General features: G+C 33.1%; 7 protein-coding genes across 28 annotated transcripts; 2 read left to right on the top strand and 5 right to left on the bottom strand.

The window, feature by feature from the left end:
* Positions 1-97: 97 nt before the first annotated feature.
* Positions 98-3,888, bottom strand: LOC107931816 (DEAD-box ATP-dependent RNA helicase 32). Of its 22 annotated transcripts, none has more exons than XM_041103816.1 (6): positions 3,642-3,848; positions 2,870-2,924; positions 2,729-2,770; positions 2,504-2,587; positions 901-1,052; positions 98-357 (listed from the first exon to the last, which is right to left on the bottom strand). In XM_041103816.1, the coding sequence occupies exons 4-6, from the start codon at positions 2,524-2,526 to the stop codon at positions 230-232; spliced, it is 303 nt and encodes a 100-aa protein (XP_040959750.1). In that variant the 5' UTR covers positions 2,527-2,587; positions 2,729-2,770; positions 2,870-2,924; positions 3,642-3,848; the 3' UTR covers positions 98-229. The 22 variants fall into 22 exon arrangements, with proteins under 22 accessions (XP_040959750.1, XP_016719249.1, XP_040959749.1 ...); XM_016863760.2 differs by having other exon boundaries at positions 2,469-2,587; positions 2,729-2,782; positions 3,642-3,817; XM_041103815.1 differs by having other exon boundaries at positions 2,729-2,782; positions 3,642-3,817.
* Positions 3,889-8,490: 4,602 nt separating this feature from the next.
* Positions 8,491-10,819, bottom strand: LOC107931813 (staphylococcal-like nuclease CAN1). The gene is made up of 9 exons (XM_016863749.2): positions 10,488-10,819; positions 10,339-10,394; positions 10,143-10,257; positions 9,939-10,049; positions 9,307-9,494; positions 9,177-9,233; positions 8,952-9,111; positions 8,805-8,873; positions 8,491-8,720 (listed from the first exon to the last, which is right to left on the bottom strand). Exons 1-9 carry the CDS (start codon positions 10,635-10,637, stop codon positions 8,628-8,630), a joined length of 999 nt encoding a protein of 332 aa, XP_016719238.2. The 5' UTR covers positions 10,638-10,819; the 3' UTR covers positions 8,491-8,627.
* Positions 10,820-11,418: 599 nt separating this feature from the next.
* LOC107931787 (staphylococcal-like nuclease CAN1) lies at positions 11,419-12,113 on the bottom strand. Its single transcript, XM_016863718.2, has 4 exons — positions 12,063-12,113; positions 11,925-11,981; positions 11,622-11,850; positions 11,419-11,525 (listed from the first exon to the last, which is right to left on the bottom strand). Exons 3-4 carry the CDS (start codon positions 11,823-11,825, stop codon positions 11,427-11,429), a joined length of 303 nt encoding a protein of 100 aa, XP_016719207.2. The 5' UTR covers positions 11,826-11,850; positions 11,925-11,981; positions 12,063-12,113; the 3' UTR covers positions 11,419-11,426.
* Positions 12,114-14,501: 2,388 nt separating this feature from the next.
* LOC107931812 (staphylococcal-like nuclease CAN1) lies at positions 14,502-16,993 on the bottom strand. Its single transcript, XM_016863748.2, has 9 exons — positions 16,655-16,993; positions 16,506-16,561; positions 16,300-16,414; positions 16,096-16,206; positions 15,469-15,656; positions 15,339-15,395; positions 15,114-15,273; positions 14,967-15,035; positions 14,502-14,882 (listed from the first exon to the last, which is right to left on the bottom strand). The coding sequence occupies exons 1-9, from the start codon at positions 16,802-16,804 to the stop codon at positions 14,790-14,792; spliced, it is 999 nt and encodes a 332-aa protein (XP_016719237.1). The 5' UTR covers positions 16,805-16,993; the 3' UTR covers positions 14,502-14,789.
* Positions 16,994-17,371: 378 nt separating this feature from the next.
* LOC107931810 (staphylococcal-like nuclease CAN2) lies at positions 17,372-20,248 on the bottom strand. The gene is made up of 8 exons (XM_016863747.2): positions 19,760-20,248; positions 18,859-18,914; positions 18,673-18,787; positions 18,472-18,582; positions 18,213-18,400; positions 18,075-18,131; positions 17,772-18,000; positions 17,372-17,675 (listed from the first exon to the last, which is right to left on the bottom strand). The coding sequence occupies exons 1-8, from the start codon at positions 20,009-20,011 to the stop codon at positions 17,577-17,579; spliced, it is 1,107 nt and encodes a 368-aa protein (XP_016719236.1). The 5' UTR covers positions 20,012-20,248; the 3' UTR covers positions 17,372-17,576.
* Positions 20,249-21,632: 1,384 nt separating this feature from the next.
* On the top strand, positions 21,633-22,781 carry LOC121222650 (uncharacterized). The gene is made up of 2 exons (XM_041103808.1): positions 21,633-21,718; positions 21,941-22,781. Exons 1-2 carry the CDS (start codon positions 21,673-21,675, stop codon positions 22,729-22,731), a joined length of 837 nt encoding a protein of 278 aa, XP_040959742.1. The 5' UTR covers positions 21,633-21,672; the 3' UTR covers positions 22,732-22,781.
* Positions 22,782-25,520: 2,739 nt separating this feature from the next.
* Positions 25,521-26,166, top strand: LOC107931786 (uncharacterized). The gene has a single exon (XM_016863717.2). The coding sequence runs from the start codon at positions 25,618-25,620 to the stop codon at positions 26,047-26,049; it is 432 nt and encodes a 143-aa protein (XP_016719206.1). The 5' UTR covers positions 25,521-25,617; the 3' UTR covers positions 26,050-26,166.
* Positions 26,167-27,843: the final 1,677 nt, after the last annotated feature.

Raw genomic sequence — 27,843 nt, 5'->3', positions numbered from 1 at the left:
TAAGGATAAAAAAATTAATTAAATTAAATTTTCTATTAAAATTTTAACTTTAAAGGTAAATATAAAAATTAATGAATTTAAATTTAGAATTAAAATATTATGTTCAAACTCATATGATCTATATTAACTCGGCCAAATATAAAAGAAGTTACAAAACAAGTAATAATTAACAATCATGGTTAAAGAAGCTAGTATACAAGGTAGCTACAAAACCCTATTTCAATAACACCTAATTCAAGTTCCAACTAAGATAAACGACCATGGAATGCAACATTAAATAACACTCTACTTGAAGAAGCGCTAAGCCTTGGCTTTTCCAGCTTGAAGAGATTGAATCCTCCACTACACCTTCAATATCTAAAGGATGCAAAACCAAATGATCAGATAAACCAACAAACTTGGCAAACAACATAGATGTTAAAAATAAAAAATATATATAGCCATTAAGGCTCAAAAAATAAATATAACAAACAATTATGTGCAGCTTTAGTAGCAGGTTGAACCATACTAACAAACAATCTCAATCATAGCTCTTCCATGTGTCACAAATAGGCATTCTTTCTAATGATTGTCTAAACTATTCAATTTTTTAACAAGGAACAATAGTATTAATTTGCAAAAAACAGAACAGAAACATGCAGCACTACTGTTGTTTAACGTTATATAGAAATGTCTTATATAGCATAAAAGAGAACTAAGGCACAGAAAAAAGAGGAACACCATAATAATTAAATTGATCATTGATATATTCAATTTTTCCAAGTTTTTCCATGAATCTGAAGGGTCATAACTCTATACCCATCATGTCCAAACATGATTCCAACATTGGTGCCAGACTCAGGTATTTCAAGAAACATAAAAAATCGTAGCAACATTGGCCAACAGAAGGAATAATTATACCTTGGTCAAGCAGTATATCGCCGCTCGTCTTGTCAGCCAACATAGCAAGTGGAGCCTGTGTGTTGCCTTCCTCATCAAAGACAACCCTTGTCCCCACAGGCCTATGAACATTGATCTTCAGCTTTTTTTTCTTCAAGATCCGTGTTGCTGACCTGAAAATAAGAAAACCAGCTCAAAAACTGATTTCAAGTAATGGAATACAAATAAAACAAATCATTAAGGTAAAACTACCCAGGGACATACATAATTAACTAATGTAAAACGATCTACCTATTCCCAGAAAAAGAAAAACTAGAATCTGTGCAAGTTACCACATAACCAGGTAAGCTTACGAGCCAAAGCAACTATATAAAAGAATTTACCATTTAACCTACTAGTACATAAATGAAATTATTTTTTTCATTATTGCAACTAATATAATCATAAATAATTTAAGAAAACAATTAAAAAACAACTCTTATCTACCTAAAGCATAAGAATTCAAAATCTTTTAGATTATTTGATAAATAAAATATTTTATCTTTCTTGCCAATAAAATAAATTAAATTAAATTAAAATAAAAAACAAGAATCAAATTAGTTCAACCCCATGTCTTTAGTCAAATTTAATTAAACCTCAAGTTCTTTGTCAAAAGAAAAGAATATATATAAAAAACCAAGAAAACAGATACCTAGTTTGCTTGGCAAAACTTCGTTTTCTTTGGTAGGAGGCCATTGGGAAGATTAACAATTAATTAAGAAGATGAAAAGAGATAGACCTTGAAGAGTTTTTGCAAGCAAATTGATTAAACTTCTTCTATGTTCGAATTTTTTGATATTCGATTCTTGTTTTTTATTTTATTTTATTTTATTTTATTTAATTGGTAAAATATTTTATTTTCATATGGCATATTATTATTTGAAGTACAAAATGTTTTCAGGCAGTACAGAGAAACCCTTATCTACCTAAAGCATAAGAATTCAAACAAAGGAACTAAGCTTCACTGATTATGTATAATTAACATATAAAATAGTACAAATTAAAACTAAAAAAATATTAACATATAAAATAAAAAAGTTTTTTTAAATAAAAAAGTTTTTCTTTAATCATGTGAGCCAGTCACCCAATAAAACACAATTTACTTTTTCATACCTACTTACTGCTTACAGCTACTACTTTCTTTCTTTTTTTCCTTTCAAATCTTACAGACAGCTACTAATTGAAGGTTGAATAATGCAACTAACAAACATAAATAATAATTAAATCGATTAACCAATTCCATGCTATGGTGCAAGTCCAGTGGCCACATACTTGCATGAATTGTTTACATTTTTCATTAAGTACTTAATTTCTAGATATTTTTCACTTGGATGAAAATTTCACTTCAATTTTTGTAAGAATCATTTACCAAGTTCACACATGTATTGCTTGAATGAACCAATAATGCAAGACAAACAGTTAACAAAGTTCACGATTACCATTAAGCATTAAATTACATGTAATTTATAATAAAATGTTAGAATTTGAGAGTATATCATGTTGGTTTTCTCTATTTTTGCTTCTCCCAAAGAGCAGAGATCAAATATTACCTTATTTCATTATGATAGTTCTGCTTCATACTTACCTTTTCGAAAGGAGCTGATGCATTTATGGAAGGACTTGGAAGTCTTTGTGTCTTGTTGTATAATTCGACCATGTGACATTTCACCTGAGTAAGATAAAATAAAGGAATTGTCTCATCTATAAATCAAACTTGAAATGATATTCACATTTGTCAGTAGATAACATAATTTCTTTCCCCTTCTTCAGACCACATGCCATAAGTCAGAAACATAACCATCGTAGTTACCTTTGGTAACAGGTTCCTCTGTCAATCCAGTAGACTGCATTTCTAATATACAGACTTCAGGCTCCGTTTATCAATAAGTTGGAAGGATTATCAAAGAAAGGCTAAAAGACAAATAAGGCATGCAAAGATTTAATCACTTACAGCAAACTGGTTAGTTAAATCCTGATGCTGAAGAAGCTCACACTAAACTCCGATACTGCAAAAGGATAAACACTCATCATTTTAGAAGATGAGTAGTGAATAAAATGTTTGAGACTATTTTGCATAAAGCGCTCCATTTCCATGAAATAAAATAAGGAACTAGAATACAACACTAACCATGGTAAAAATCAGAACAAGGCAGGCATATAGCTACAGAGTAGCCATCACACATGGCAGATATGCTTCAAGGAGCAAGCTTTAAATCAAACATATTAATTATAAACACTAAAAGATGTAATTTTTTTCTTTTCCTTGGAACCAAAAACAAAAATCAAACATCATTTTTACTTAAAAGAAGCAAACTGTAAAAATCCAAAATTCAAATTTATGAACTGCAAAGTTGCCCTAGAGAGTAACAACATACATAGAGGAACTTCTTAAGATCTCTTCCTGAAGCAATATCCCGCAAGACGGTAAAAGCCAGGTTAGTCTCAAACCTAAGTGCTTCGGCAAACTCTATAATTGGATCCTTAGGTATATGAAACTTCTAATAAATTGACAATCCCAAAATTTATTCGCTTCAATAAAGCAAAAAAGAAAGAAAGTAATATTTACTAGAGATAATCGCATCCATTTAGTCAAAGATTCAGAGATTCAGAGCTAAAAGTGTCAAAAAAAAAAAACAGATTATGCACAAAACAAGGAATATTTCAGAGTTGAATAAGAGTGGGAAAAATAATGCAAGTTTCAAGACGAAGAACAAAGAACAAACAGAGATAATCGTTTCCTTGATTTCCTGGTTCTGGGTTCTTTGATTTTGGACCTCTTTTATCCATTTGAGAGTTTTAAGACGAAGAACAAACAAGTTGGAAAGAAACAGAGTTGAATAAGCTTTTGGATTTTTTTCTTGGAGGTGGGAAATTAGGGATTATAGGGGGAAGGTTGAGGATTTCGGTGGGAAGGAAATTTTATAACTTCTGTGGCGTTTTTTATAAAAACGCCGTAAAAATATTTTATTTGGAATAAAACATACTGTTTTGCTATATAATTTTTTTGCGGCGTTTTTATTGCTTACCTTTAGTAGCGTTTTTATGAAAAACGTCGCAAAAAATTTTTCATTTTGAACAAAATGACGTCGTTTTGCTATTCTAAAAAATTTTTATTTTGTTTTTTATAAATTGATTTAAATTTTGCGGCGTTTAAAAAACGTCGCTATTTCATTTTCAGCAAAATGACGCCGTTTTGCTATGCTAAAAAATTTTTTATTTTATTTTTTATAAATTGATTTATTTTTTGCGGCGTTTTTTTTAAAACGCCGCTATTGCTTACCTTTAGCGGCGTTTTTATTTTATTTTTTATTTATATATTGATTTGTTTTTTGCGGCGTTTTTTATAAAAAAAAAGCCGCTATTTCATTTTCAGCAAAATGACACCGTTTTGTTATGCTAAAAAATTTTTATTTTATTTTTTTATAAATTGATTTATTTTTTGCGGCGTTTTTTTAAAAAACGCCGCTATTGCTTACCTTTAGCGGCGTTTTTATGAGAAACGCCGCACAAATTTTTTCATTTTGAACAAAATGACGCCGTTTTGCTATGCTAAAAATTTTTTATTTTATTTTATATATATATTGATTTGTTTTTTGCGGCGTTTTTTATAAAAATGCCGCTATTTCATTTTCAGCAAAATGACGCCGTTTTGCTATGCTAAAAAAATTTTATTTTATTTTTTTATAAATTGATTTATTTTTTGCGGCGTTTTTTTTAAAAAACGCCGCTATTGCTTACCTTTAGCGGCGTTTTTATGAGAAACGCCGCAAAAAAATTTTCATTTTGAACAAAATGACGCCGTTTTGCTATGCTAAAATTTTTTTATTTTTTTTATAAATTGATTTCTTCTAAAATAAAAAAAACAAGTACTCTCAAAATAAATATTGTATATTTTAATAAGAAAACAAATGATAAAATGGTTGTAATTAATTATTAAGTTAGAATTATCTAAATTAAATAATTACCTATATATCCGTTTCATTTTTATTTTTGTATTTTTTTCTTATAATTTGGTCCTCTCTAAAATAAATAATTATACATAAATATCCATATCAATCTATTACTTTTTTTAACTTATTTATTAATTCTATTTAAACTAATATTTAAATATATCAAATGGTTTAGATTAAACTTTTTTAAATATAAAAGCATTAATTAATTGTATAAAATTTTAACCTTAAACCCTCTAAATTAACCATTCAATACATATAAAGTCTATCTATTATATATCTCTTAAATAATTTAAACTATACTCATAATTTCAATATATTTGATTTATTATTATCTATTTTACAATTATATAAGAACATATTTAAAATATAAATTAAAAAATAATTAATCTAAATTCAAAACCTTAACTCGATCCCTGAATCCCTAAACCTTAAATCCCTAACTCTTAACCCCTAACATCTAACCCCTAAACCCCTAACCCCTAAACCTTAAATCCCAACTCTTAAATCATAATCCCTAAATCCATACTCCCTAAACCTTAAAATATGAACTCCTAAACCGACCTTAAATCTTAAATTAATCATATACCCTAAACTAAAAACCCTAAACAAATTTATTATTATCTCTTTTACAATTATATAAGAACATATTTAAAATATAAATTAAAAAATAATTAATCTAAACCCAAAATCCTAACTCGACCCCTGAATCCCTAGCACGTCTAACCCTTAAATCCCTAACCCTCTAACCCCTAAACCTTAAATCCCAACCCCTAATCCATAATCCCTAAACCCATACTTCCCTAAACCTTAAAATATGAACTCCTAAACCGGCCTTAAATCTTAAATAAATCATATACCCTAAACCAAAAACCCTAAACAAATTTATTTTATCTCTTTTACAATTATTTTAAATAATATTATTTTAATTTTTCCATGTGTTTATTTCAAATTATTTCTACGTGTCATTATTTTTTTCTGAAGATTTTAAATATTCAATTAGAAATAAATTGAATTTTATTTAATATGAATAAACCAATTAAGATAAAATATTTTTAGCTGCGCTTTTCCAAAAACGCCGCCAAAGCCCCCAACATTTTTGGCCGCTAAATCCCTAAAAGCTCAAAAAACGGCATCGTTGGGCTTAGAATTTTTTGCGGCGCTTTCTCAAAAATGCCGCTAAAGCCCTGAACATTTGCGGCGCTTTATTAAAAACGCCGCTAAATCCCCGAAAACTCAGAAAACGGCGTCGTTGGGCTCAGGTTTTTTGCGGCGCTTTCTCAAAAACGCCGCTAAAGCCCTGAGCATTAGCGGCGCTTTCTTAAAAAACGCCGCTAAATCCCCGAAAGCTAACAAAACGGTGTCGTTGGGTTTAGGATTTCTTGCGGCGTTTTTGAGGAAGTGCCGCTAAATCCCCGAAAGCTCACAAAACGGCGTCGTTGGGCTTAAGTTTTTTTGCGGCGCTTTATCAAAAACGCCGCTAAAGCCTTGAGCATTAGCGGCGCTTTCTTAAAAACGCCGCTAAACCCCCGAAAGCTTGGGAAACTGTGTCGTTGGGCTTAGGTTTTTTGCGGTGCTTTCTCAAAAGCGCCGCTAATGCTTATTTTCAGTGGCGTTTTCCGTAAAGCGCCGCTAATGATCGATCGTTAGCGGCGTTTTTTATCCAAACGCCACTAAAAATGCCGCTAAAAGCCTGTTTTGGTGTAGTGTATGCTTAAATTCGAGATATAATCCCTATATTTATGTCATTTAACTATTTCAAATAATTACACTATAAATTATTTCAATTAAAATGATAGCATTTAAACACACACACAAAAACTAAAAAAATGCATAAAGTTAAAAAATAATAATTTTGACGGTCAGGGTGTTCACGTCTTGGATGTGGCCTGGGTTCGAGTCGCGCTAGTAGCGTTGATATAATATAATAGAATATAATTTAAGGACCAAAAACAGAATTTAACCAATATAATAGGGCTAGCCAATGCTTTGCTTTCATTAACATTTCTTTTTTCAAAAAATTCAAACTAGAATACTTATCCTTTAAGTCTATATTGTTATTAGTCCATTTTGGAGAAAGGAAGAAGCAAAGTAGATGAAAACAAAAATTTAAAGGAAAAAAAAAAGTGTATAGAGACAACTTTTAAAACTTTCTACATTTTCAAAAAATAAATTTGAGCATTTGGACTATATTGTAATTAATCCCTTTTTTTTAATGTGCTAAAACAATGTTCTTGAAATTGAATCCTATTTTCCAGGCTGTAAACTTTCATCAAACTTTCTCATGCATATATATAATAACATACCTTTAATAGGGAATTGGATAGGCTAAGTTCCAATAAATTTCACTTAATTGAATGAAAATCAGGAGCAAAACTTTTTTAAAACAATGAAGAAGATGGGAAAAGGGAAATTTTTGGTTAAGCTGTGGGATTTTGATTTTTGAAGAACAAAGTTATCCTTAATCACAATTAATATTTCTACTTTTTTTTTCAAGTATCCAATTTTGGTGTTTTAATTTAAAAAAATTAAAAAAATTTGGTTTTTTTAAGTAAGTAGTTCACTTTTTATTTAATCTTAATCAACCATTGTCACTTTTAACTAAATTTGCTAAAGCATTTTTAAAATTTTTTAACCAAATGTTTTAAAAACTAGCATTTTAAGCTCACATGTATAATTAGGATTAACCTTTTAGTTTTCGTTATCAGTGTAATTGAGCCGAGCCAAGCTTAAATATTAGTAAGCTTAAGCTTGACTCGAAACTTGGAGCTTGATACTCGGTTCGAACTTGATCAAATATTTACTTTAAGCTCAAATTTGTTTCAAGATATAATCAAATTACTTGAGCTTGAGCACAAGCTCGATTATACTTGTTTATTAATTTTCATATTCAATCTTGAGCTGGACTCGATAATTAAACTTAAGAGTTATTAATATATATTAAGAGTAATAATATAAATTAATAATAAAAATATTTAAAATAAAAAGCTCGATAATTATTAAATTTAGTTCAAGTTTTTCTCAAGTTAAACTCAAATAGTTTGTAAATATTATTGTATCACGTACACCTAATTTTTGAAAAATATATAATAGAAAAAAAAGAAAAGAGAAAAAAGGGAACTGTCACCATGAGAACCAGATAAGAAAAAAGAAAAGCAATCGAATAATCCAAGCAAAGTAAACCCATTTCCTCTACCTTTTTCTTTTTTATTAATTCATTAATTTTCATTTTTTTTAAAGCTAAATTCAAATAAAGAAAAGAGAAAAAGACTGTTTTCATGGGAAAATAAAATGAAGGATCGAGACTTTACAAAAGCAGTCTCATCAAACAAGCTTCACTGAGCGTAACACGTAAAACCCAAATCGGTAGACCGAGTTTCTTTCCCTGAAAAAGTGAGTCCGAGTTGGATGCGGAGCGAGTGAAGCAGATTTACTGATTTGATTCGGCTGACACGAATATGATGTTATGTCTTTGTTAAATGGAGTTCATATGTTTGAGTTGAGCACATCCATATGTCAAATGATTCGGCCGACATGAATATGATCTCTCCTTAGAGATCAATTTTAGGAGCGCATCCATGTTTCAAAAGTAACGTATATATATATATATGTTTGACAATCATTTGATAATAATAAGCATTGCATACAAACAAGAGATATAGGAATGGATCAAACATGGTTCTTTACACAAATATGATAATTGTGTACTTTTATCACTTCTCAAGATGTTATGGATCCTTCAGGACAGTGATATCTACCTTATCGTTTGTTCTTCTTCCTCCATTCCCATGGCTTCTCCGGGTTTGATTGTACCCAAAGGCCGATTCTCTTTGCCCGAGCCTCTTTTTGCCACTGATATTACATACGTACAAAGACAATAGTCACAAGTTTTAACTCAACGATGTGCAAGAACATACAGGATTGTTGTTTACTTACGGTTGCAAATTCAACCCGTTGGTCGTAGGCTACATAATGCCATGCGAGTCCTTTCTTTAGCATTACTTCCTGTTCAAGTAACAGGTTTGCAGATTAATTCGTTCTTATCAGGTAAACCGAATTGAAGCTTACAAAAAGGGTATCTACCTGCGCGAAAATGCCATTGCAGTATATGTCTGCAACACAACGACCGTATTGATCTTCCCCGTAGACAAGCACTCTCAAACATTTCCCATCAACAAGCTTAGCCAACTCTTGTTTTGCTTCTTCCCCGAACGGCATCGACATCTCAGGTGCATCTATACCCCTGTTTATATGCTTTCAACAAGTTACAATATAGAACATAAAAGTCCTACAAACAGACAATGTTACCTCAGTCGAATCCGATACTCCCGAGCAAGAATCTGTTCGTTTTGAAAGTCTATGACCCTGCAGACAAACAACGATTAACAATCTCGAATCACAGTAGTACTAAAAATTTGACAAGTTGAATATAGCTAACTGGTATCCTGATTGAATAATATTCCGGCGGAGTTCATCGGCTCTGGCATAGTTTTTCATAGCACGTGCTTCTGATCTTTGAACCGCAGCCATAAGAACGGCTCTAGGTATGTTCGAGGACTCCCTGGGATCATCAGTATTCACATACACGTTTAAACCATCCCCATCTGGTACCGTATTCCCATCTACCTGATTAAGTTAAAGAAGTTTGCAGCATCGAAATTATCAAATCCAATATGTATACTTGTTGAGGGAGGTTGCTCTTTAGGCCGGTTTCAGACCTCAACGGTGGAGGTATTATACTCAGAAAGTCTATTATCGATTATCCCCGGGTTTTTGTCTCTTGTAGTCCGAAGCGAACCCCAAAAGTTCACAGAACTTAGGAGCATCTCCCCACCAAGGAAATATTTAGCATTTGGCTTTGGTGGCTAAATGCTAAACATTTCCTTGGTGGCTAGACACTTTCTAAACTTTGTGAATCTCTTTTGTTTCTTCTCGAATTTCAGAAGATAAAACTTGAAGATAATCAAGAACAAACATCTAGAGTACAATACCTTCACCATTGAGGATTCAAGACTGGCCCAGAGAGCAATCTCCCTTGAACAATATTGAAATGGCATTTAATATCCTCACTGGTAATGTATGCATTTCAAATTCCACTCTTTCAGGCAATCTTGTCGGGACACCAATAGAAATTTCCTCCAAAATAGAAGGACGAGGAAGATCATAGAATTCCAATAAACCCTAAACGTAAATTAGAACACAAAAAGCATCACTGCAATAGCATTAACAACAGTACATAACTGATGTTTTTGATGCTATTGGCCTTTTTTATACCTCAACATCTGCCTTTCGATGTCTGCTTAAGGTCTCAACAATAAGCCTAGCAACCTCTTCAGGTGTTTTTGGTCGGGGTTTTGCTTCTTTCCATGCTTGCAATAACTTTCCATACCTTAATGTAAAACAGACCAAAAAAGTCAACCAGATGGTGTTCATCATCATCATCATCATCATCATCAGATATGTTAGTTACCATTTGACTTGAGCCTTCCTTGATGATTTAACATGCTGACTGAGATCTTCAGGGACCTTGAAGAAACCAGTTTCAAATTTTAAACAAACAGATAAGCTTTGTTCAGCTCAAAAAGATCAACAAAGAGAACACACAGAAATAATCATTACCAGGGATGTGCTTTCAAAGTTGAAGAGATCACGGGCAAGAGCTGAAACCCCAGGAGCTGTAGTGGTATAACGTGGCTCGACCGAACCACCTTCCGTAATGACGACGGCTTCCAAACATTTCCCATATAGGAGCCTAAGAGCATTTCCCATCTTGAAAAATCCTAGCTCTCAAAACTTTTGCTGTAGCACTATAGAGGAGATATTGTGGACTGGGGTAAAAGAAAGCTGGAAGAAAAGCAAGGAAGGAGAAAGACTTATGGTGGGATATTTTTTTATGGTCAAAGGCGCTTCCAATGAATTTCGTTTGCAGATTCCTGTTGGTACTACTGACCTTTACTCCAAAAATTTTATAGTATCCTGTCACCTCAAAGCTCTTATATTATAATAATAATAATAATAATAATAATAGATTTTAGGTAAATTAAAAGTTAGACTGTATTTTATATTTTTTTAATAAAAAAATGCAAATTAATCTCATGTTACTAGTGTATAGTTTAATAGAAAGAATCAATTTATTCTTTAATTTAATGTATAAAGACTAATTTATTTATTTTTTACATGAAATGCAACGTGACACGTAATAAAATAATTTTTTACCCTAGATTCTACTGTTGATATACTTGTTTTAATGACATAAGAATTGCCTTTTGATACTTTAAACTGATAAATATTATCATGTACATTTTGGTAACTAATGCGGTAACAGTTCTATAGATTTTTACAAGAAGCAAATTGATAAAATATATATGTTACAACACTTGCTTTAATTGTTTGAACAAATGTTACATGTTTCTAACACTTTTTAAAATCAGAATAAAACATCAAATTGACAATGTTCAAATGGTTTGTAGATTCCTCTGGTCTTGTGTACAAGTTATAGGGCACCCATATTCTTTTATGTACATGTCAAATGTGGTTCATTCAAGGTATCAGACGTTGTCATCTGCATTGTCGTTTGTCCTTTCTCCATTCCCATGGCTTCTCAGGATTTGGTAAAGCCCATAAACCGACCCGCTCCGCTCGAGCCTCCTTTTCCCACTAGTTTCATACAAGTACATAGCATTTAGAATTTGACAGTTTTTTCAAGTTTTGATTGAAACAAGTGCAGGAATGGAGAATCTGTTGGTTACTCACAGTTGCTAGTTCTATACGTTGGTCATAAGCAGAGTAATGCCATGCAAGCCCCTTTTTCAACATAATTTCCTGTACAAATTTTCCATTGCAATATATATCTCCGACACAACGGCCGTATCGATCTTCCCCATAGACGAGAACTCGTAAACATTTCGCATCAACAAGCTTAACCAACTCTTCTTTCGCTTCTTTACCGTATGGCATTGAACTCTCTGGTGCATCTATACCCCTATCTCACATTTTAGATTGAGATTTAGCTGATAAAACATTGAACATTGAACATTAAACAAATAAATGTGCTACCTTAGCCGGATTCGATACTTTCGAGCAAGAATCTCCTGGTTCTGAACATTCAACACCCTGTAGCAACAAGCTAAGGCCGCTAGAAACCAATCCCGAACCGGCATTTTTCGTGTATGAGAAAATTTGATAGCTTAAAACCTGTATCCTGAAATAGTAATTTTCTTTTGAAGTGCATCTGCCTTAGTATAATTCTTGTTACAATACCACTTTTAAAATTTAAAAATAGTGAAAATCTTGTTAACAATATCACTTTCAAATGTTGGTATGAGTGGAAATTTTGGAAGATAAACCGTATGGACAAGAATGATATATAAATGTTGCTCATCATAACATTCTGGTTAGTTACTTCGCATCTTTCATTATTATAATCTCCAATTTCTATGTCGAGGATGTTAACTATTGTTATGACTTTATATCACTAATCATCATATTTCCCCATATCATTATAGTATTGGGATTCGATATTTTCGATATTTCCATGAGAGACACTTTGTTGGAGGTGGCATTGCAAATTATTGTGATCAATTTGAGACATAATGAATTCGTCGTATGTGTTGAAAATCTAGGGCTGCTTATTGCTTTTATAATACATAGATTTAGATGTATTCATCTTCAACCATTGCTCGACTTGTTTTCTCTCAACAATATGGGTTGGATTATGAAGAAACATTTAGCACGGTGACAAAGATCACAACTGTTCGAGTCTTACTAGAATTGACAGCTAGAAAGTCCTAAAAGCTGTGGCAGATGGACGTCAAGAATGCTTTCCTACATGGAGAACTTGACAAGGACCTCTACATGGAGCAACCAAGAGGTTTTGAGAACAATATCCATCCTGAGTATGTTTACAAACTGAAGAAGGCGCTTTACGGCTTGAAGTAAACTCCAAGAACATGGTACAAGAAGATCGGTGAGTTCTTAATACAAAGTGGTTTTACAATTGCTTCTTCATATTCTAGGTTATTTGTGAAAGCAAATCAAGGAAAACTAGCTATAATGCTAGTATATGTAGATGACTTAATCATCACGGGAGATTATTGCGAGGAAATTCAACAAACAAAGAAAAATCTTTTTATCAGATTTCATATGAATGAACTAAGAGAACTCAAACATTTTCTTGGACTTGAAGTAAAGCACACAAAGGAAGGATTATTTTTGAGCCAACAGAAAAATGCGAAGGATCTTCTATAGAGGTATGGGATGCTTGACTGCCAGCCTATCTCCACTCTCATGGATCCCAATATAAAACTACGAGTAGATGAAGGAAAACATTTAGAAGATGTAACTATGTATTGATAGCTGGTCGAAAGTCATATCTATCTTACTCTAAGCCGGTCAGACATAATTTATGTAGTTGGTGTGGCTAGTCGATACATGAGTAATCCTAAGAAGCCTCATCTCGATGCAATACGGTGCATCCTGAGCTATGTTAAAGGCACCATTAATTTTGATATTTTATACAAGAAAACAAAAGAATGTCTGTTGGTTGGATATTGTGACGTCGACTATGGTGGAGACTATGATACGCGACGATCAACTACAGGGTACATCTTCAGCCTTGGATCAGGAGTAATATCATAATGCAGCAAGAGACAACCAACAGTGTCTTTATCAAGCACCGAAGTGGAATATTGGTCAGCAACATCAGCGCCACAAGGGAGTATTTGGCTGAAACAACTTATGAAAGATCTTCATCGGCCAATAAACTATCAAGTAAGGCTTCTTTACAATAATTTATCAGTCATACGTCTAATAGAGAATCTAATCTTTCATGCAAGAACAAAACATATAGAAGTGCATTATCATAATATTTGCAAAAAGGTCCCTGAAGAGGAGATCAAGATGGTGCCAACAAAAACAAATGAGCAAGTTGCAAACATATTCACTTGCTGCTTTTATTTTGCCAAATAGAGATGTGGTTTTTATTCTTTTCACACTCTCACTTGATTATTTTTTGTTCCCTTTGTGTATCCTTTGATGATCATTTGTTTTTTATCATCTTTTGTTCTTTCAAGTGTTGCTGTATTTGCTATTGAGATCATAGATTGTTATGACTGAATTGTATATGTAAAGGAGTTTCATTTAATGGAATATGCTTTCTTTTCCCTGTTAACGGATTTTGGTATTTTATGGATTGCACCGTTGGGGATTTTGCATGCTGAACAGATCTTTATGCAAATCTATGCTTGGAAATTTTGGATAAAGCTCTGGTCCTACACGAAGATGTTTTGATTCGGCCGACATGAATATGATTTTATGTCTTTGTTAAATGGTGTCCATATGTTTGAGTTGAGCATGCCATATTATGGTACAATGCTCTCCTTAGAGATCAATTTTAGGAGCACATCCATGTTTCAAAAGTAATGTACATGTTTGACAATCATTTGATAATAATAAGCATTGCATACAAACAAGAGATATGGGAATGGATCAATGTTGGAACAATGGCAGCAGCAAAATAAGAGAACAGAGAGAACAGAACATGAAGCAAGGTGCAAGAAAATTTTTACTTGCTCACAAACGTGCAGCAAGGGAGCTTATGGCTGATAGCTCATTCAACTCATTCATTCAACTAGAAAAACAACATATATATAGTCAAATACATCACCAAATAGTACCTACTACCACTAATTATAATTAGAAACAAGTAAAACTTAACTTGCACACAAGCTGATTATGTCAATCAGCACCTAAAAACATCAAAACAATACCAACTTAGTTCATTTTCAACTAAGTAGCTAAGTTTTTGAAACAACTTACAACAAGTTTCAACTATCAAACATGGTTCTTTACACAAATATGATAATTGTGTACTTTTATCACTTCTCAAGATGTTATGGATCCTTAAGGACAGTGTTATCTACCTTACCGTTTGTTCTTCTTCCTCCATTCCCATGGCTTCTCCGGGTTTGAGTGTACCCAAAGGCCGGTTCTCTTTGCCTGAGCCTCTTTTTGCCACTGATATTACATACGTACAAAGACAATAGTCACAAGTTTTAACTCAACGATGTGCAAGAACATACAGGATTGTTGTTTACTTACGGTTGCGAATTCAACCCGTAGGTCGTAGGCTACATAATGCCATGCGAGTCCTTTCTTTAGCATTACTTCCTGTTCAAGCAACAGGTTTGCAGATTAATTCGTTCTTATCAGGTAAACCGAATTGAAGCTTACAAAAAGGGTATCTACCTGCGCGAAAATGCCATTGCAGTATATGTCTGCAACACAACGACCGTGTTGATCTTCCCCGTAGACAAGCACTCTCAAACATTTCCCATGAACAAGCTTAGCCAACTCTTGTTTTGCTTCTTCTCCGAACGGCATCAACATCTCAGGTGCATCTATACCCCTGTTTATATGCTTTCAACAAGTTACAATATAGAACATAAAAGTCCTACAAACAGACAATGTTACCTCAGTCGAATCCGATACTCTCGAGCAAGAATCTCTTCGTTTTGAAAGTCTATGACCCTGCAGACAAACAACGATTAACAATCTCGAATCACAGTAGTACTAAAAATTTGACAAGTTGAATGTAGCTAACCGGTATCCTGATTCAATAATCTTCTTGCGGAGTTCATCGGCTCTGGCATAGTTTTTCATAGCACGTGCTTTTGATCTTTGAACCGCAGCCATAAGAACGGCTCTAGGTATGTTCGAGGACTCCCTGGGATCATTAGTATTCACATACACATATAAACCATCCCCATCTGGTACTTTATTCCCATCTACCTGATTAAGTTAAAGAAGTTTACAGCAGCGAAATTATCAAATCCAATATGTATACTTGTTGACGGGAGGTTGCTCTTTAGGCCGGTTTCAGACCTCAACGGTGGAGGTATTATACTCAGAATGTCTATTATCGATTATCCCCGGGCTTTTGTCTCTTGTAGTCCGAAGCGAGCCGCAAAAGTTCACAGAACTTAGGAGCATCTCCCCACCAAAGAAATGATTAGCATTTGGTGGCTAAATGCTAAACATTTCCTTGGTGGCGAGACACTTTCTAAGCTTTGTGAATCCCTTTTGTTTCTTCTTGAATTACAGAAGATAAAACTTGAGGATAATTAAGAATAGACATCTAGAGTACAATACCGTCACCATTGAGGATTCAAGACTGGCCCAGAGAGCAATCTCCCTTGAACAATATTGAAATGGCATTTAATATCCTCACTGGTAATGTATGCATTTCAAATTTCACTCCTTCAAGCAATCTTGTCGGGACACCAGTAGAAATTTCCTCAAAAATAGTAGGATGAGGAAGATCATAGAATTCCAATAAACCCTAAAAGTAAATTAGAACACAAAAAGCATCACTGCAATAGCATTAACAACAGTACATAACTAATGCTTTTGATGCTATTGGCCTTTTTTATACCTCAACATCTGCCTTTTGATGTCTGCTTAAGGTCTCAACAATAAGCCTAGCAACCTCTTCAGGTGTTTTTGGTCGGGGTTTTGCTTCTTTCCATGCTTGCAATAACTTTCCATACCTTAATGTAAAACAGACCAAGAAAAGTCAACCAGATGGTGTTGATCATCATCATCATTATCACCATCATCATCATCAGATATGTTAGTTACCATTTGACTTGAGCCTTCCTTGATGATACAACATGCTGACTGAGATCTTCAGGGACCTTGAAGAAACCAGTTTCCAATTTTAAACAAACAGATAAGCTTTGTTCAGCTCAAAAAGATCAACAAAGAGAACACACAGAAATAATCGTTACCAGGGAAGTTCTTTCAAAGTTGAGGAGATCACGGGCAAGAGCTGAAACCTCAGGAGCTGTAGTGGTATAACGTGGCTCTACTGAACCACCTTCCGTAATGACGACCGCTTCCAAACTTTTCTCATATAGGAGCCTAAGAGCATTTCCCATCTTGAAAAATCCTAGCTCTCAAAACTTTTGCTGTAGCACTATAGAGGAGATATTGAGGACTGGGGTAAATGAAAGCTGGAAGAAAAGCAAGGAAGGAGAAAGACTTATGGTGGGATATTTTTTTTATGGTCAAAGGCGCTTCCAATGAATTTCGTTTGCAGATTCCTGTTGGTACTACTTACCTTTACTCCAAAATTTTTATAGTATCCTGTCACCTCAAAGCTCTTATATAATAATAATAGATTTTAGGTAAATTAAAAGTTAGACTGTATTTTATATTTTTTTAATAAAAAAATGCAAATTAGTCTCATGTTACTAGTGTATAGTTTAATAGAAAGAATCAATTTATTCTTTAATTTAATGTATAGGGATTAATTTATTTCTTTTTTACATAAAATGCAATGTGACACGTAATAAAATAATTTTTTACCCTAAATTCTACCGTTGATATACATGTTTTAATGACATAAGAATTGCCTTTTGATGCTTTAAATTGATAAATATTATCAGGTACATTTTGGTAACTAATGCGGTAAGAGTTCTATAGATTTTTATAAGAATCAAATTGATAAAATATATACGTTACAACACTTGCTTTAATTGTTTGAACAAATGTTACATGTTACTAACACTTTCTAAAATCGGAATAAAACATCAAATTGGCAATGTTCAAATGGTTTGTAGATTCCCCTGGTCTTGTGTACAAGTTATAGGGCACCCATATTCCTTCATGTACATGTCAAATGTGGTTCATTCAAGGTATTAGACGTTGTCATCTGCCTTGACGTTTGTCCTTTCTCCATTCCCATGGCTTCTCAGGATTCGGTAAAGCCCAAAAACCGACCCGCTCCGCTCGAGCCTCCTTTTCCCACTAGTTTCATACAAGTACATAGCATTTAGAATTTGACAGTTTTTCCAAGTTTTGATTGAAACAAGTGCAGGAATGGAGAATCTGTTAGTTACTCACAGTTGCTAGTTCTATACGTTGGTCATAAGCAGAGTAATGCCATGCAAGCCCCTTTTTCAACATAGTTTCCTGTATGAATTTTCCATTGCAATATATATCTCCGACACAACGGCCGTATCGATCTTCCCCATAGACGAGAACTCGTAAACATTTCCCACCAACAAGCTTAACCAACTCTTCTTTCGCTTCTTTACCGTATGGCATTGAACTCTCTGGTGCATCTATACCCCTATCTCACATTTTAGATTGAGATTTAGCTGATAAAACATTGAATATTTAACATTAAACAAATAAATGTGCTACCTTAGCCGGATTCGATACTTTCGAGCAAGAATCTCCTGGTTCTGAACAGTCAACACCCTGTAGCAACAAGCTAAGGCTGTTAGAAACTGATCCCGAATCGGCATTTATCGTATATGAGAAGATTTGATAGCTTAAAACCTGTATCCTGAAATAGTAATTTTCTTCTGAAGTGCATCTGCCTTAGTATAATTCTTGTCGGCACATGCTTTCGATCTTTGGGCAGCTGCTACTCGTACGTCCTTAGGTATGTTCGCTGATTCCCAGGGTTCAGTAGTACTTACATACACTGTTATGGTATCTCCATCTGGTATTGCTTTCACATCCACCTAATTCAATCAGTTCAAACCGTTAACTGAATGAAAACATGAAGTTTGGAGTTGGACCGAAGCGTCCTTACCGGTAAAGTCCGCAACTCATACTTAACTCCTTGAGGCAATGATGTTTGGGAGTTAGCAGAAGGGTGGCCAAGTGTCTGAGGGAGAGGCAGACCATAAAATGCCAAGAGTCCCTACAATGCATTAATGTCCTGGTTTTCTTAAATTCTAACAAAAATTGTGGCAAATGTCAATTATGTTTTAAGATCTATGTTCTTTATTACCTCAACATCTGCCTGTTGGTGTTTCTTTAAATTGTCAATAACAAACTTTGAAGCTTCCTCGGATGTTTTTGGGGGAGGTTTTGCTTCACTCCAAGCATCTAATAGCTTTCCATACCTTACAAAATTAGGGGAAAAAGATATCATTTTAGTTGAGATTATAAAATTAATTAATTAATAAATTATTACCAGTTGGCCTGAGCTTTCTTGGATGAAACCACATGGTTGCTTAGCCCTTCAGGAACCTAAAATAGGTTGGGCAATACATTCAAAATCATGATTAAAATTAAACTCAATTATTTTTCTTTTTAAAATCTCATTATAAATTCTTATTATATATGCTCTTTTTTGAGAGATTTAAAACTAATCATAATCCCTTCTAAACCCATAAATAGTAAAATAATGTGCCCCTAACCTTTACTGTGCTTAAATTCGAGATATAATCCCTATATTTATGTCATTTAACTATTTCAAATAATTACACCGTAAATTATTTCAATTAAAATAATAGCATTTAAACACACACACAAAAAAACCTTTTCTAATGACTTAGATTTGTCCACTAGTCAAGCCGGGCTGATTTTAAAAAAAATTCAAATCTAGACTATTTTTGAGCCGATCCAACTCAACTCATTTTATTGTTCAATAACTTAAAAAAATTAAAATCAAAATTAAATTTAAATTTAAAAGTTTTTTAAAAATTATTAAAATTGAATTCTAATTAATCCGAGAATAAAAGTAATTGTCAAAGCTTAACCCTGACTATATTTCATCATTTTTTGAACTAAAAGACTTAAGGTGGGCTTGGATAGGCGATTGGGTGCGGTGCGGTGCGTTTAGTTTACTTTTTGTCTCACGCTACAGTATCGCTACAGTATCTAATCTCACCGCCACCGCTGTTTTTACACTAACCGCAGGTAAACGCACGGCCCATCCAAGCTCACCCTTAGCTATGGTAACCTTATAATAACTAATAACATTATTAAAATAGAAGATTTTAAACTAGAGATTAAATTTTAAATAAATAACCAAAATATATAAGCAAAACATGACAGAATTAGAGCAGTAATGGTAAAGGAAACTTAATTACCTGTGAAGCGAGTTCAAACTGGAAGATATCATGAGCAAGAGCTGAAACGCCACCGTGGGAGCCAAAGGATCCAGCGTCTCCGGCGGTGGTTGTTGGTTTGCAGAAGTGGGTGTACAACAAACTTAGAGCATTCCCCATTTTCAAATCCTCTCTTGGAAGATAGCAGAAGCCAAGAATCAAAGGTAAAATGAAGCTCGAAAACAAGAAACAAGACAAAAAGTTGTATGGTTTTGAAGGTGTTAGAAGTAACATTCTAAGTGGAAGCAAGGAATCTGAATTCTGATGATAGTTTTGAGAAAGGAGATTAACAAACAAAGGAGACACACACGTGGCGAGTTGTGATTGGTGGATGATGAAATTTTCGATGAAATCTAAGAACTAATTGAAGCTAAACTTGAAGTCAACGGGGGGGTTTTATCCTTGCCGTAGGTTGTAAGGAACGGACATGGATTCTGTCGTCTTTTACCTGTTTAATTGCAGCTTAGTGAAAATTTTAATATTCAAGCAAATACAGTAGAGATAAAAAACATCTTTCCAAATGTTGATATTATGGGTAATTTAATCATTGTTAATTTCGGGAAAAAATAATTAAATATAATTAATCATTGTCTTAATTTTTTTTACATAATTTTAAAATTATAAAAATGTATAAATATTACAAGCTAAATTTCTTAAATCATAACCAAATTGATAAGAATATGTAAATGTTACGGCAATTTTATTAAATCAAGATGAAATTGACATAATGTTAAAACTTTGAGAGTTAAATTCATTATTATACTAATTAAAAATATATACAATTGAAAAAATATATATTATTATTGTGATTAATTGTCCTTAGTTGCTCACGTTCAAAATTGATAAGAATTAAATTGCTTTAATTTGTTAGATGAGCTAATTTACTCAATATTAAAAATTAAAAAGAATAAAAAAAATCATTTAATCTCCATAACTAATGTTACGTAACTAACTCATCTTAATCAAACTGTAAATTAAACTGTAAGATTCCATTCGGACCACCACCAAATAAAATAATTTATGAATCAAGTTTATCTTAAAGGTGAGTTTGGATGAGCGGTGCATTTATCTACAATTAATATAAAAACAGCGGTGGTAATGAAATTAGATATTCTAGTGATATTGTAACATGGGTTAAAAAGTTCTTTTAGCTCTTCATTTATTTTTTTCATCTTTTTTTTAAAACTCTTCAACTCGCATTTTCTTTTTTTTTAATTACTCCATAATTGATGAAAAGTTAACATGTGATAACTTTACTAATGTGGCATATACGTGGATTGCCACATGGATGACATGTCAGTATTTAATTATTTATTTTAAATTTTAAAAAATATATATTAAAAATATTTTTTTTAATTTTTAATAATTTAATGATTATTAATTTTTAAAAATAGATTTTATGTTTTTTAATTTTTAAAAATTAATTAAATACTGACATGTTATCCACGTGCAATCTAAGTGTATGTCATATTAGTAAAATTTAAAAGAAATGTTAACTTTTTCATTCATTTTGGGGTGATTTGATAAAAAATACAATTTTAAGGGCTAAAAGAGATAAAATTTCAAATAAAGAACTAAAATAACTTTTTTTTATAAAGTTGCAGGATCAAATAAATTATTATGCCAATAATTAAATAATTATAATAAGAGAAATAAAATATTTTAGTTAAAATTATCTTAAGAATACCACATTTAAAATTTAAAAATAGTGATAATTTTATCTTATTTATCTTTCAAAATCTTAAACTCTTTCATTAAAATTCATTTGAAACTCATTGTTTATCTTTATTCATTTTAACAATCATTTTTTATTAATTCACAAAACTATATAATTAGTTTTTGTGCTCATAATCTGCAGAATTTGAACTATACTCTCCTAATTTTGTTCTATCTCTATGAGTCTTTCACCAACATCTCAATGGAGACCTCTAGATGAAAGAGGTTAATTCACTTTCTCCCTTCTCTCTCTTCTCTCATCTATTTTTTTATATCCGTTCTACGGCTCATGTTCGGGGTTCATTGTTATCCCTCTTAATAATGTCATCTTCAGGGCTTAAACGTTATTCTCTTAATGGGAATGCAATGTACCTTGCCATTGCCTCTAACAGTTACTGGTTTTGTATTCCCTTATTGATAATTCATACTTTTTTTAATTTTATGCAGAAGCCGTGAGACTTCTATGGATGTCCGCAAGTACTGTCGTATCAGCCTGGACTTTTTATTTTTTCTTTATACTAACCAATGACATCTCAAATTTCTTGAATTTGTATGAGTGGAAATTTTGGAAGATGATCGGTATGGACGATGATTGGATAGATGTGTTGGTCTATGCAATACTCTTTTTAGTTCCTTTGTTTCCTTTAATGAAATTATATAACGATGGAATATCACGTGTGAGTGTTCATCAATTAGGGCCAATAAAAAAGTTCTCAATGGAGATTAGTGGTTTATGTTTTTTTGCTATAATCTCCAATTTCTATGTTGAGGATGTTAACTATTGTTACGGCTTTATATCATTAATCACCATATTTCCTCGTACCATAATGGTATTGGGATTCGATATTTTCGATATTTCTCTGAGAGACACTTTGTTGGAGGTGGCATTGCAAGTTATTGTGATCAATTTGAAACGTAATGAATTCATCGTACGTGTTACAAATTTAGGGCTGCTTATTGCTTTTATAATACATAGATTTAGATGTATTCATCTTCAACCATCGCATGCAAAGGCAAAGGCAACAGCAAAGGCAAAGGCAACGGCAACATTAATGACAACTACAACGACAATGGCAAAAATAGCAACAACAACAATGACAACGACAACGACAATAAAAATGGCAAAAGGAGAGACTATGGTGAATGATCATAAACTGATTTTAAATGAACAGCAAGAGCTTAGAAGAAGCACACGATATAAGCATTTTTCCTGTTCTTCTCCATTGTATTTGCAGTAACTCTTTTCTTTTTGAAATTACAGAATAAAATTCCAAGTACAGTTTTTTAATTACTAAATCTTTTAATTTTCGGGAGGGCCTAAAAGCAATTTAACCATTTGGCTAACAGGGCCAAGGCGCTGCCTTCCTTTGGTTTTGTCAGTGACTTCAGTTTTTCCTTGGCTGGGGAGAATATTATAAGGTTTATTTTTGTTTCTAATCCCTCTATTATGCTAGAAGTTGAAATTTAATTCTTTTACATTATTTGATCTCTTAACTTTTATAATACTTGTAAGCATTTATTTATTTTACAGACATATCGAATACTATCACGTTAAATCGTAAGAAAACCTGAAAATTGCACCTTGTAGCTACTAGTTAAATCCATGGAACTCATACAGAAAGGCCATCTTGCATATCATTCCAATTTATATGTACACTTTTTTAGTTGCTCACATCCAAAATTAATAGGAATTAAATTGCTTTAATTTATTAGAGGGACTAATTTACTCAACATTAAAATTAAAAGGGATCAAAAAAATCATTTTACCTACCTTAGCTAACTCATTTCAAAGAACCATAAATTAAAACGTAAGGATCACCGTCAAATAGAATTATTCATGAATCAAGCTAGACCTAACTCATATTTCAAACAATTTTCAAACTCAAATTGATCCGATCAAAAAGTTCATTTTACTTTTAGAATATATTATATTAGCTAGAAGTAAAAAAAGTACTAAACCAAGCCTAACCTAAGTTGTATTAAGTTGTAACAAGACATAAGAACTAGAATTGAGATTTTGGCATTGGCTACATGATCCAATAATTATGCCAATAATTACATAATTATAATGGGAGAAAAAAAATATTCTATGTTAAATTTAGTTGAAATTCTCTTTACAATACCACTTTTAAAATTTAAAAATAGTGAAAATCTTGTTAACAATATCACTTTCAAATGCTGGTATGAGTGGAAATTTTGGAAGATGAACCGTACAGACAAGAATGATATAGAAATGTTGCTCATCATAACATTCATTCTTGTTAGTTACTTTGCATATTTCATTATTATAATCTCCAATTTCTATGTTGAGGATGTTAACTATTGTTTTGACTTTATATCACTAATCATCATATTTCCTCATATCATTATGGTATTGGCATTCGATATTTTCGATATTTCCATGAGAGACACTTTGTTGAAGGTGGCATTGCAAGTTATTGTGATCAATTTGAGACATAATGAATTTATCGTATGTGTTGAAAATCTAGGGCTGTTAATTTATTGCTTTTATAATACATAAATTTAGATGTATTCATCTTCAACCATTGCTCGACTTGTTTTCTCTCAACAATATGGGTTGGATTATGAAGAAACATTTTGCCCGGTGACAAAGATCACAACTGTTCGAGTCTTACTAGAATTGACAACTAGAAAGTCTTGAAAGTTGTGGCAGATGGACGTCAAGAATGCTTTCCTACATGAAGAACTTGACAAGGACATCTACATGGAGCAACCAAGAGGTTTCGAGAACAAGATCCATCCTGAGTATATTCTAGGTTATTTGTGAAAGCAAATCAAGGAAAACTAGCTATAATGCTAGTATATGTGGATGACTTAATCATCACGGAAGATTATTGCGAGGAAATTTAGCAAACAAAGGAAAATCTTTTTATCAGATTTCATATGAAGGAACTAAGAGAACTCAAACATTTTCTTGGACTTGAAGTAAAGCACACAAAGGAAGAATTATTTTTTAGCCAACAGAAAAATGCGAAGGATCTTCTATAGAGGTATGGGATGCTTGACTGCAAGCCTATCTCCACTCTCATGGATCCCAATATAAAACTACGAGTAGATGAAGGAAAACATTTAGAAGATGTAACTATGTATTGGGAGCTGGTCAAAAGTCTTATCTATCTTACTCTAAGCCGGCCAGACATAATTTATGTAGTTGGAGTGGCTAGTCGATACATGAGGAATCCTAAAAAGCCTCATATCGATGCAATACGGTGCATCCTGAGGTATGTTAAAGGCACCATTAATTTTGGTATTTTATACAAGAAAACAAAAGAATGTCTGTTGGTTGGATATTGTGATGTTGACTAAGCTGGAGACTATGATACGCGACGATCAACTACGGGGAACATCTTCAGCCTTGGATCAAGAGCAATATCATGGTGCAGCAAGAGACAACCAACAGTGTCATTATCAAGCACCGAAGTGATTCTAAAGTGATTCTAAATGAGAGACTATGGTGAATGATCGTAAAGTGATTCTAAATGAGCAGCAAGTGCTTAGAAGAACCTCATCGTATAAGCATTATTCTTATTCTTCTCTGTTGTACTTGCAGTAACTCCTTTCTTTTTGAAATTACAGAATAAAATTCCAAGTACTTTTCAATTGCTTAACTGTGGGATTGCCAATTTAACCATTTGGTTAATAGGGTCAAGGCCCTGCCTTCCTTTGCTTTTGTCGGTAACTTCGTTTTTAAAATTTTATTGATATCATTAACATCATCACCATCACACCTGCTTTCAAACTCTTAAACTTTTCCATTAAAATTTATTTGACCTCATTTCTATTTTGATTTTATTTTTGGTATTTTTCATGTTTGGTATTTCTGAGAAAGAATTAAGCACGATAGATTAAGTAGAAGGATTAAATTATCAAATTTTCTGAAGTAAAGGGATGGAATTCAAAATTAGACATTTCACTCTCCAAACTCTCAAAGATCAAAGCTGCCTACCCAAAAATGGAAACAGTCATCATGAAAACCAGATAATAAAAAAGAAAAGAAATCAAATAAACCAAGCAAAGTAAACCCATTTCCTCTACCTATATCTCTTTTCTTAATTCATTAATTTTCATTGTTTAAAAAAAAGCTAAATTCAAATAAAGAAGTCATGAGAAAATCAAATGAAAGATCGAGACTTTACAAAAGTAGTCCCATCAAACAAGCTTCACTGAACGTAACACGTAAAACCCATATCGAGAAACCGAGTTTCATTCCAAGAAAAAGTGAGTCCAAGTTGGGTTCGGAGCGAGTGAAGCAGCAGGAAATGGATAACCGGGTTGACCCGGATCGGATTTCGTTGGCTCGGGTGGTTTCCCGGTTAGTAAAAGTATGGTTCGATAATGCACTTAAGGAAGCTAAAGCTGGTGATACCAATATGCAAGTACTTGTTGGACAAATGAATTGCAATGGCTTTGGGGTTCCTAAAGATATCCAAAAGGTTATCATTTACGCATGCTTGGTTTTGGCTATAAATGCTTTTAAAAGGGCTAAATTGATTCATTTTTGTAGCTTTTCAATTGAGGTAGCTGCTGTCTTCTAGATGCTTTGAAAAATAGCTAAATTTGATCCACTTGCTTATTTTTTGTTCCCTTTGTGTATCCTTTGATGATCATTTGTTTTATCATCTTTTGTTCTTTCAACTGTTACTGTATTTGCTATTGAGATCATACATTATCATGACTGATTTGTATATAGTTATCTTTTCTTTTTAATGGATTTTGGTAGTTTATGGATTGTATCGATGGGGATTTTGCATGCTGAACAGATCTTTATGCAACTCTATGCTTAGAAAATTTGAATGGAGCTCTGGTCCTACATGAAGATGTTTCGATTCGGCTGACATGAATACGATGTTATGTCTTTGTTTGTTAAATGGTGTTCTTATGTTTGAGTTGAGCATGCCGAATTATGGTACAATGCTCCCCTTAGAGATCAATTTTAGGAGCAGATCTACGTTTCAAAAGCAATGTGTATATAGATACACGCACACATATATATGAATCATTTGATAATAATAAGCAATGCATACGTACAAGAGATATAGGAATGGATCAAACATGGCTCTTTACACAAATATGATACTTTTATCACTTCTCAAGATGTTATGGATCCTTAAGGACAGTGATATCTACTTTCTCGTTTGTTCTTCTTCCTCCTTTCCCATGGCTTCTTCAGGTTTGATTGTACCCAAAGGCCAATTCTCTTTGCCTGAGCCTCTTTTTGCCACGGATATTTCATATGTACAAAGACGATAGTCACGAGTTTTAACTCAACGATGTGCAAGAACATATAGGATTGTCGTTTACTTACGGTTGCGAGTTCAACTAGTTGATCGTAGGCTACATAATGCCATGCGAGTTCGTTCTTTAGCAGTACTTCCTGCTCAAGTAACAGGTTCGTGAATTAATTTGTTCTTACCAGGTAAACCGAATTCAAGCTTACAAAAACAATATCTACCTGCACGAAAATGCCATTGCAGTATGCGTCTGCAACGCAACAACTGTATTGATATTCCCCGTAGACAAGCACTCTCAAACATTTCCCATGAACAAGCTTAACCAACTCTTGTTTTGCTTCTTTTCCGAACAGCATCGGCATCTCAGGTGCATCTATACCCCTGTTTTATGCTTTCAACAAGTAACAAAATAGAACATAAAAGTCCTACAAACAGATAATGTTACCTCGCTACCAACATAAAAGGCCTGGACAAAATTTCAGGCCCATATTTCGGGCCGGGCCGAGCCTGGGCCTAGGATGCGAGTCGAAATTTTTTTTCTGGGCCCGACTCATGATCACCTCTAGTGAACAGACCCATATATGGCTCGAGAGAGAGCACTAATATGAGATATGTAATAGTAGTGGCTTCGACCACATGTTGGCCTTAGTGTGCGAGATTCTCGTGTATCTGATATTATTCTAGTGGTTCAACTGGTATGAAAAAGGGGAGGTTCAACAAATGCTTCAGTAGGTAATACTATGAAAGTTTGAAAAGGTATGAGTTGATGATGTTTGAAATATGCTTAGCCATATGTTTGAAAGTATTAATGCTTATTAGTAGAATGCAGAAAAGTTAAGATAAGTAATAGATTCAAGTGATACATGTTAAGATTAAATGGCTATTCATGCTAATGTGCTTATGATTTGTATCATGTATGCTAATATGTGTGGTGTGAAGGTTTAGGTTTTGGCCAAGCTTTGGTTGGATCATGCCATGTTAATTTATAGGTTATGCATTGTAATGGTAAGTGTCCAAATAGAAATATGCTTGTGTTTATGAAAGAGTGGTAAGGTTTAAATTATGCAATTTCTTAAGAAATAGTTTATCATGTGATTA

The sequence above is a fragment of the Gossypium hirsutum genome, chromosome D10, assembly GCF_007990345.1.
Source record: "Gossypium hirsutum isolate 1008001.06 chromosome D10, Gossypium_hirsutum_v2.1, whole genome shotgun sequence".
NCBI classification, from domain to species: Eukaryota; Viridiplantae; Streptophyta; class Magnoliopsida; order Malvales; family Malvaceae; genus Gossypium; species Gossypium hirsutum.
The sequence above is the reverse complement of the archived record's forward strand: the minus strand, read 5'-3'. Positions and strand labels throughout refer to the sequence as shown.

Bases quoted from the DNA above. Each gene is read 5' to 3' on its own strand.
- LOC107931810 (XM_016863747.2), bottom strand. From the start codon at position 20,011: ATGTTACTTCTAACACCTTCAAAACCATACAACTTTTTGTCTTGTTTC. The intron at 18,132-18,212 runs GTTTTAAGCTAT...TTGTTGCTACAG, and splicing joins ATTACTATTTCAGGATACAG to GGTGTTGACTGTTCAGAACC. The intron at 17,676-17,771 runs GTGAGTAACTAA...GTATGAAACTAG, and splicing joins AACGTATAGAACTAGCAACT to TGGGAAAAGGAGGCTCGAGC.
- LOC107931812 (XM_016863748.2), bottom strand. From the start codon at position 16,804: ATGGGAAATGCTCTTAGGCTCCTATATGAGAAAAGTTTGGAAGCGGTC. The intron at 15,274-15,338 runs GTAACATTGTCT...GCATATAAACAG, and splicing joins GAGTATCGGATTCGACTGAG to GGGTATAGATGCACCTGAGA. The intron at 14,883-14,966 runs GTAAGTAAACAA...ATGTAATATCAG, and splicing joins TACGGGTTGAATTCGCAACC to TGGCAAAAAGAGGCTCAGGC.
- LOC107931816 (XM_016863752.2), bottom strand. From the start codon at position 2,575: ATGGTCGAATTATACAACAAGACACAAAGACTTCCAAGTCCTTCCATA. The intron at 1,053-2,468 runs GTAATATTTGAT...TCTTATTTTCAG, and splicing joins AACTATCATAATGAAATAAG to GTCAGCAACACGGATCTTGA. The intron at 358-900 runs GTATAATTATTC...TGCATCCTTTAG, and splicing joins CGATATACTGCTTGACCAAG to ATATTGAAGGTGTAGTGGAG.
- LOC121222650 (XM_041103808.1), top strand. From the start codon at position 21,673: ATGAGTCTTTCACCAACATCTCAATGGAGACCTCTAGATGAAAGAG. The intron at 21,719-21,940 runs GTTAATTCACTT...AATTTTATGCAG, and splicing joins GAGACCTCTAGATGAAAGAG to AAGCCGTGAGACTTCTATGG.
- LOC107931813 (XM_016863749.2), bottom strand. From the start codon at position 10,637: ATGGGAAATGCTCTTAGGCTCCTATATGGGAAATGTTTGGAAGCCGTC. The intron at 9,495-9,938 runs GTGAGGATATTA...TAACTTAATCAG, and splicing joins TTGAAATGCATACATTACCA to GTAGATGGGAATACGGTACC. The intron at 9,112-9,176 runs GTAACATTGTCT...GCATATAAACAG, and splicing joins GAGTATCGGATTCGACTGAG to GGGTATAGATGCACCTGAGA.
- LOC107931787 (XM_016863718.2), bottom strand. From the start codon at position 11,825: ATGCCATACGGTAAAGAAGCGAAAGAAGAGTTGGTTAAGCTTGTTGAT. The intron at 11,526-11,621 runs GTGAGTAACCAA...GTATGAAACTAG, and splicing joins AACGTATAGAACTAGCAACT to TGGGAAAAGGAGGCTCGAGC.
- LOC107931786 (XM_016863717.2), top strand. From the start codon at position 25,618: ATGAGAAAATCAAATGAAAGATCGAGACTTTACAAAAGTAGTCCCATC.